We start from the raw sequence: 8,854 nt of genomic DNA on the forward strand, positions 1-8,854 counted from the left end.
CCAGGGCTGGAGAACATCCAATTCTTCTCTGGCCTCTTGGTACTGCATACAAATACAAACATACATTTGAGCAACACTCAAATACATAAAATAAAAGTTTAAAACTCTAAAAGAAATGGAGGTCAACCTTTTAATAAAATTGAACAAAAATAGGGAGGAATTCTTATGTTCAGTAAGATATATTTTTTTTTTCCTGAGGCCATGAGTATAGATGGATGATTGCACAGAAGCAAGCCTGCAGACACTTTTTATAGTGTATTATCTCTGTGGAAAAAGTCAGATTCTTTTTCAGTTACACCTGTCCTTCTAATAATCATTATCCCAGGTCTACTTGAACAATTCTTATAAGGAGATTTTAATTTGTAATTCCAATGAAAAATAAATGCCTCCTATAAAGGGCTAGGTTCTCTACTGTGGCTTCATATATAAAAATAAATGTGATGCTGTGGGTTCTAAATGCATAGTGATTCAGTTATTGGTCCAAAAGTGAGGTTTTAACTCCAGAAGAATCAATCTACACTTTCATGAAGTTGATCAAGTACTTAAGGTAAGGCTGTTGCAGACTTCCATTTTTTCTAAACAAAAGTATTTTAAAGAACATTAATTATCCATTATATCCCAGAAACTGTGCATAACGACTAAGAGCTGAGCAATTTATGCGCTCTGTTCATTTTAGGTTCTGGTCACCGCCAGGTAAGGACAACTCAGAGTGAACCAGTTCTAATTCATTTCAATATATGTGTGAAACTTAGGCACAGACATCATTGGAAACATTGTCTTGGATGAAGAGAAAAATAACACTCCAGTTCTTACCCTTAAGGATCTTACAACTTGGCAGAGAAGTCAGACATATACACAAATAGTTTACTACAGGGGATATGATACTGGCTGCCAGATGTTTAGGGAGAATGCTCAAAGAGAACAGGGCTCTTAGCTAGGGTTACTATTATTGTGATGAAACACCATGACTAAAAGCAAGTACAGGAAGAAAATGTTTACTTGGCTTATAATTCTAGATCATAGCTCATCACTGAAGAAAATAAAGACAGGAACTTAAACACTGCAGAAATTTAGAGGCCAGAGCTGATGCAGAGGCCATGGAGAAATGATAATTACTTTCTTGCTTCTCAAGGCTTGCTCAACCTCCCTTCTTATAAAACTGAGGAACACACGCCAAGAGATAGCACCACATACAATAGGCTTGGCATTCCCACACCAATCGTTAATTAAGAAAATGTTTTATAGCAATGCTTGCCTCCTCCCCAATCCTATAAAGCCAATTTCTCAACTGAGGCTGTCTCCCCTCCAGTGACTATAACTTGTGTCAAGTTGACATAAAACTAGCCAGAACAAGAAAACAACCACTGAATGGGTTAGCATTTCACAGATGGCTTAAAGGTATTCATGGCACTATCATGGGATGGGAGAGAACAATGGGAGAAAATGGATGAATATGTGTGCAAGTGAAAACTAGTGATTACTTGTAACTCATCCCTGAGTGCTACTTGGTAGCAACCGTTCTAAAGCATATCATAAAATTCAAAATAAAAGAAAGATTCCATATTCACTAAAGGGAGCCCAAGCTACTGGTATTTAAAATCAGGCATGTCCTCATGTGCTGTTGACTGTGTTCCTTTCAGTTGTTCCAGTTGTTTTTGTCTTCTTTTGCAGTTTCGACAACACTCTAGTGACAGAACCTCTATCCCATCTATTTCACTTAGCATTCTGATGTAGGGCATTACAATAGAAGAGTTACAAGACTGCTTTTGACTTCAAACAACAGAAAGAAAACACCATATAAGTGAGAAATCATGGAAGTATGGCTTCAAGTATGCTTGGATCTAGGGGATGGTGGGAGTTCTGAAGTAATTTATTGAGATGACTTTCTATCTGTCCCCCTCTCTATGTGTTTTTCTAGACTATTTCCCTATCTCTGTGTCTCTCTCTTTTCCTCCTTCCTCTCCCCCGTCCATATCATCTCTGTCCATATTCCCTCTATCTTACCCCTCTCCATCCCTGTCTTCATTGCTCTTTACCCCAGTTTGGGATTCAAACACAGAGCACATCCTCAGTGTACAGACGGGCTGCACACTGCAGGGGCTACCATGGTACGTAATTATCCTGGATGTGCATTGGTGTAGTAGGTATCAAGACTGTGGGTGACTGATATGCATATTGTATATAATTTGCATATGAATCATAGTACAGTTTCGTGGAAGATGACAGTAAAATATCTTGTACTTAGAGAGTCAGAAGAGCATGCTAGTTTTCCAAAAGAGGGACACGAAGGGGTTGAGCAGAGGGCCTATCCCCCCCCCCCGACTCTACAGAGATGTGACCAGGTCCAGTGATAGCCCCACCTCCAGCTCCAGGCTCTGACCTCTGTTCTGGCTTCCCTACCAAAGACAAGGATGAGTTCTTTAGACTCTGACCTTTATTCTCTCTTATGCCCATGGCTCTTTGGCTAGAATGATCACATGAGCTAATAAGCCACACCTACATTATAGGAAGAGGGCTCAGTTCTCAAACCATAAGCACTGAAATAGAGAGGAACGTGTCCCAAATCAAAGTGATGAACTATTCATATGAGGAAGAACAGATGCTCAGCAGAAGCTCCTGACCTGAGACATTAAGTCCTCAGTGCCAGTTAAGGTGGGCGATGGGTTCTGAAGATCTTTGTCCTGGTTCCCTATGCATAAAGCAACAGAGAATATTGGCCTAAAAAGAGCGCTGTAGCCAAAGGGACATGGCCTATTTTAACAAAGGATTTTAGTTAAAAGACAACTTGGAGGAGATCCAACTCAATCTCTTCATTTTCCAGATGGGAAAACTAAAATTCAGGCAGAGGCGCTGAAATACCAAGGACACACAGGTAGTTGATGTAGAAGCAATATGACAGAACTATATATTATGTCTAATAATAGATTCTTCATCAACACCAGAAAGCATATGCTTGTTTTTGGCTTTCTCTCCACCACCCTCAAATCTGTACAATATAGGTTTTACACGCTAGGGCAGAAAACATCACCAAGAGTTGAGTTAAGGTCCCAGAGAAAACTTAAATTTCCCTGTAACAGAGCTAAGGACACTTGTTGCATTAATGGGGTAAGTTTCAGTAGGGGTACTTTCCCTTCTACAGAGGAACTTGCCTAGGTATTCTGGCTTTGTTCCCCAAATCCCATGGCATCAAAAGAAAACAAACAAACAAGCAACAACAACAACCACAACAAAACCCAAAAACCTACAATCAGCATCTTTGAAGAGACTTCTCCAGCTCCTTTTACTTCCCTTTACCCTCCCCTACTTTCCTGCTGTTTCTTAACTGTAAAGAAAAACTGTCACCAGCCCAGGAGTAACTCTGAAAAGAGGTAGGAGGGAACAGTACACCTGTCAACACTACAGAGGAAAGTGCTGGAGTTCTTAGCATCTCCTCTTGCTGCAAAGGCAAGGAAAGGCACTGGCTGAATCCGTGGTGGTTAATTCTGCAGACCTGCTGAAGAATGTTTGAGAATTGGCCCTTGGGAAGATCGAGGGTGGAGTGCCACTTTAGATTTCTTCTTGGCTTCAGCTTCCCTCCCAGATAGAGGGTACCTCCTACAGGAGAAGCCTCTGGTTAAGGACTTTAGTCAAGAATCGGGTTCCAGAATGTCCTGTATTTTTCTGAGTATAGCTAGCACAAGAGGGCTAGCTTTAGAGACTCAAATCTCCTCTCCTCCCGCTCCCTCTCACTGGCTGCTCCACTTCTGTACTCCCTAGCTTTCTGCCAGAGCTGACAGTCAAAGATCAGACGCAGGGTCTCCCCATAAGTCAGCACCAATATAAAGGCTCATCCCAAGTGGATGTCTGCAGTTCCTAGAACATGGGCGTGGGTGTTGGTGAACCTGAGGTTTCCATCCTGGAGTTGGGGACAAGAGCTTAACCCTTACTAGTATCCTAGTATCCGGAATTCCACAGATTCCCTGGGGACCACGAAACTCCCCTGAAGAGGCAACCTCTCCGCTCCCGGGCCACCCACCCATTCCTCCACCCGCCCCCCCTTACCTCAGCACGCAGCCCCTCCCTGCGTGATGATGCAAACCGGTGGGGAGGGCGGGCGCTGGGAAGGGTGGGGAGAGATGGATAGCAAGCAAGGGAGGGAGAAAGGGAGTGGGAGGAGGAGGAGGAGGAGGAGAGGGAGCCCAACGACCATTTAAAGCGATAGCAATCCCTGCCCTCTCCCCAGTGCTTGGCTGCTGGTGAGCGCGAGCGGCAAGCCAGAGAGTGGGGAGCGCAAGCTGGTGCGCGGGCCAGTGGAGAGACAGTGCCAGGTGCTAAAGACTGGCTGACGCCCTGGGACCCCCCCACCCCTCTCCTGCTGCACCTCCTCGGTCTCCTCCACCCTCTGTGCCTACAGAAGTCCCCGGGGCTTTCCCCGAAAGGAGCTCACCTCGAGAAGCCGGGACCTGGGAGAGCCCACCAGCATCCCCTCCAGCGCCGCCTCCGCTACCGCAGCAGCATCCGGAGCGGCATGGTCCAGCTGGGGAAGCTGCTCCGCGTCCTGACTTTGATGAAGTTCCCCTGCTGCGTGCTGGAGGTGCTCCTGTGCGTGCTGGCGGCGGCGGCGCGCGGCCAGGAGATGTACGCCCCGCACTCGATCCGGATCGAGGGGGACGTCACCCTTGGGGGGCTGTTCCCAGTGCATGCCAAGGGTCCCAGCGGAGTGCCCTGCGGCGACATCAAGAGGGAAAATGGGATCCACAGGCTGGAAGCTATGCTTTATGCTCTGGATCAGATCAACAGCGATCCCAACCTGCTGCCCAACGTAACATTAGGCGCGCGGATCCTGGACACTTGTTCCAGGGACACTTATGCGCTCGAACAGTCGCTCACTTTCGTCCAGGCGCTGATCCAGAAGGACACCTCCGACGTGCGTTGCACCAACGGAGAGCCCCCGGTTTTCGTCAAGCCAGAGAAAGTAGTTGGAGTGATTGGGGCTTCGGGGAGCTCCGTCTCCATCATGGTAGCCAACATCTTGAGGCTTTTCCAGGTAGGGGGGCGCTCCCTTTGGGGAGGAGCATTCTATGGCTCCCTGCGCTCTAACCTTAAAAGCTGGTTTGGACTTCATGGGTTGCAGGGGTCAGGCCAGCACTCCGACATTTCTACCCTGGAGATCCTGCCGAATCCCTCCCACCCCACCCAAGGAGGTATCTTCCTTGCTTAGTTTACTCCTCTTTTATGTCTTTCCCTGTCCACGCTCCACTCCATACAGCATGACTCCCCGGATTTATGGTCCCATTTACAAGAAGCAATCTTCGGAAAAACAAGGCGATGATTTAAATGGTTTGCATTAGAGTGAAATATGGTTCAGAAACAGGCTTGTAAAAGTGTCTGGGCTCCTAGGGGAGCAGGTTAGACACAAGGAATATGAAAAATTAGAAGATGCTTTGAAAATGGCATTTCTCAACTCCCCAGCTTCCCATGCCCAAGCCACTTAGGAAATCTCGACTCCATGGAAATATTCTCGAAGACCTCAAGAAACCTCTTCTTCAAAAGAGGGTTGGGGTTTACCCGCATGTGGATGATAATTGCCCATCTCTTTGGGGTTGAATTTACAACCTGTAGCCTGTCTCCATCAGAGGCATGGGGGTACCCGCCCCACTGGGGAGACCCCGCCTGCTGACGTGATCCCCCTGAGTTGGTTTCCTCTGGCAATTTTGTGCACCGCCTAGCCTAAATTGCATTTGCAGTCCGGCCGGTGGCAGGAGCTGGGCGATCAGCTAGCTTTCTGCTGCCACTTCAGACCTCAGCTGGGGATGAGCTCATGCTAACTGCGAAATAAAATCGCTTTCACTGACTGCTCCCTGCGCTCCTAGTCCCCCTCCCTCACTAATGCAGCCCCACACCCAGAATTCTACACTCAAAGCTGGGAAATTGAGCCTGCCCTGTCCAGGAACAGTGGATGTGCTAAAGCAAAGCAGGTTATGCAGGTCTCATGCCCTGGGTTCAAAAACAGAAAGAAGAAAGATCTAGGGCTCATGAGCAGTGGATCCAACCGCAGTGCTCTGCCTTTGGTCCCTGCAGCCTCTGTCTCCTAGACTGCACTGCACTGGGTAGAAATGGATAGCTTTGAGGGTTAGAAATTGAGTTCAGGGAACTCTGACAAGGTGTCCTTATGCTTCTCTGTTTCCTTGTTTGGTTTCCCCTCCTCATGGGCATTTCTCAACCCCCGTGTCCTTTTCTCACATTCAAGTTCTTGCCTTAAGTCAGTTTGGGTATGACTTTCTTATTAACCCAGGGCTTGCTCTCTCCTTTGGTGGTAACCAGATCCAGCCAACACTTTCCCTTAGCTATGCAAGTTGGTCCTTGCAGGATTGTGCTGCCCAAGTCTAAGAAGTGATGCTTGCTCACATGCTTTCCCTAAAGGTAGGAGTTTTATACGGGACCTGCTGGTGGGTGATGTCCAGGCCAGCAAAAGACCTGCATCATCTCCAGGAGAGGGAACTTTGTGCTCAAGCAGCAGAAGTGCTCCCCTGAAGCTAGTTGGTCCCTTCTAATCAACAGAGCATACCCATGTCTCCTGAATGTGCCTGCCTGGAGACTTCTTGCTGCTTGCACTCTCCTAAAGTGATTTGAGGGCAGACTTCACTCTCCTCTCCCTTGCTTGAATTTCCAAACAGCCTGGGCTTTTACTGTCACATTTAAAAGGAATTTTGTTCACCTCCAAGCTTGAAGTTTGGGAGCTTGGGGTGGAGGAGCTGAGCTGTAGATGCAGAAAAAATGAAGAGATGAAGATTGGGACAATACCTGAGGAGTGTGTGTGTGTGTGTGTGTGTGTGTGTGTGTGTGTGTGTGTGTTGGCAGTTTTCTCCCAAGACTTGAGGGGTTGACTGCTCATTCTGCATTGAGCATTTTAATATTATTTCTCTCCCTGGGTTTCTCCTGAATGGGAGCATAGACTTTACCCCAGATGGACCAATGCCTGTGAAAAAGAGTGAAATATCCAAGTTAAGAAAGCCATTGAGAATGAAGCTAGGGACAGTGTTCAAAGGACTCCAGGAGAGCTGATTTCTCATCCAGTAGCATATCAAAACTGAAGCAACTTCCAAAGAAACAAATGTCTGGTCTTCTACGTCCTTGCCCTCTTTCCTCGAGCTGGGGAGGGATGGAAACTAATGCCAGCCTGAGCAGTGTGGGTTGGGACAAAAACCATTCAGAGAAAACACTGTCATTTTCCTCTAATTTGCAAATTGCAGCTATTCAAGTTGGATTGTACAGCTGAGGCAAAAGAGGCCCCGCTTCTCACCTGCAGTTACTGAGAAGAGGCTGGGAGTGGGAGAGAGGCTCCAACTTGTGGCTTGTGCTGCATGCTGGGCGTAACAGTGTACACCTTAGTTTAGCCATTACCCACGTTGATGTGTGTGTGTGTGTGTGTGTGTGTGTGTGTGTGTGTGTGTGTGTGCATAGATATGAACATATATCTCAATATATACTTCTATTTCTCTGTATTTCACGTAGATATCCTTTTTTTTTTTTCTGCATGTGATTTTAGAGGCTCTTAGCCTACAAAGTTCCAGGAGTTTTCCAGGTTCTGTCATCCTGCAAAACAATTAAAGTGAATGAAGGTAGAATAATGATAGGCACCTTCAAACAGAGGAAGAGGAAAGAAAGAAGGTGAAGCTCCTCTGAGATCCTAGGCTTCTGTTCAATTAAAATTGTTCTATAGAAAATAAACTCCCCCAAATGACTGAATTCTGAGCTCTGCAGTGATTTGTTTTTTTTTTTTTTTTTCTTCTTTGCTTCAGTTCTCGTGGGTGACTGTGCAGACCATGCCAAACTGATAACTTGAGATATACATTTATAGTGAGATGAGCCTGTAGCCTGAGGGAGGAGATACTTAAAGACTAAGTGAGGGGATGCAGAGCACTGGGGGCCCGAGGTGCAACAAATGCTGCTTCTGCCAGAACCAGGGTGGGAAACACTGTAAAATGAGGAGCTGGATATGGATGGCTACTCAGAGGTAAATGCTGCATTTCATTTGGAATTCTCTGCTCACTGGTGTGCAAGGCCAGAGATAGGATGGAAAAGTCAGGTCAGACTCCGCCTCTCTCTCTCTCTCTCTCTCTCTCTCTCTCTCTCTCTCTCTCTCTCTCTCTTTCTCTCTCTCTCTCTCTCTTCCTCCCTCCTTACCTTTGCCCCTCCCCCACTTCCCCCTCCTTTTTTTTTTCTCTCTTTAGTCCTTTTTTTTTTCTCTCTTTAGTATCTTCCCTGAATATGTTAGCAAATGACATGTCTGAGAACAAGAATCAGATCTAGTGGGCTTTCAAATCCAGGAATTTGAGGCTAATGAAATTAGCTTGTGGCCAGGGCTCTGCCAAGTAGAATTAAATCACAGCAACTGCCCTGCAATGCATTTTCAGCCTCAAAGATGTATTGGGGAGGAATTTCTGGAGATTTGCTTCTGAGCCTGGGCAGAATAATACTCTCTTAATGCTCAGAAAGATTAAACATAAATTATTACTGACGAGGAGTAACATATTTTTAAAAACTAATCACAGGATGGGGATGGCTTAAAGTGGGGAGGTTACATAATGTGGTGACCAAAGGACGAGTCTCCCCTGGATAGTGTTTTATAGCCATGAGTAGGAAGCATTGCAGTGTTGAGAAAGAAGATCATTGCTGATCAAGGCTCCTCTGTTACTGACTTAGAGCAAACACTCACAGAGTAGAAATTACTTAGGTTACATCCTGACTCTATTGGAATACTATTTTGCATGCAGTGACATGATCTAGGCTGTGGGCTCAGAATTGCTTGGCATATGCTTGTTTCTCTCTCTCTCTCTCTCTCTCTCTCTCTCTCTCTCTCTCTCTCTCTCTC

The 8,854-nt window shown here is 46.2% G+C and overlaps 1 protein-coding gene across 2 annotated transcripts in view; it reads left to right on the forward strand.

Moving 5' to 3' along the window:
- The first annotated feature begins 4,150 nt into the window (after window positions 1-4,150).
- Window positions 4,151-8,854, forward strand: part of Grm7 (glutamate metabotropic receptor 7) — an 858,724-nt gene continuing 854,020 nt past the window's right edge. Inside the window, exon 1 of one of the 2 annotated variants that reach the window (XM_021189985.1) lies at window positions 4,151-5,026. In XM_021189985.1, the coding sequence (XP_021045644.1) occupies window positions 4,508-5,026 (519 nt within the window). In that variant the 5' untranslated portion in view covers window positions 4,151-4,507. The remainder of the gene's footprint in view (window positions 5,027-8,854) is intronic. The other variant, XM_021189986.2, reaches the window with a different exon arrangement.

Source organism: Mus pahari, chromosome 2 (genome assembly GCF_900095145.1).
Source record: "Mus pahari chromosome 2, PAHARI_EIJ_v1.1, whole genome shotgun sequence".
Lineage (NCBI taxonomy): Eukaryota > Metazoa > Chordata > Mammalia > Rodentia > Muridae > Mus > Mus pahari.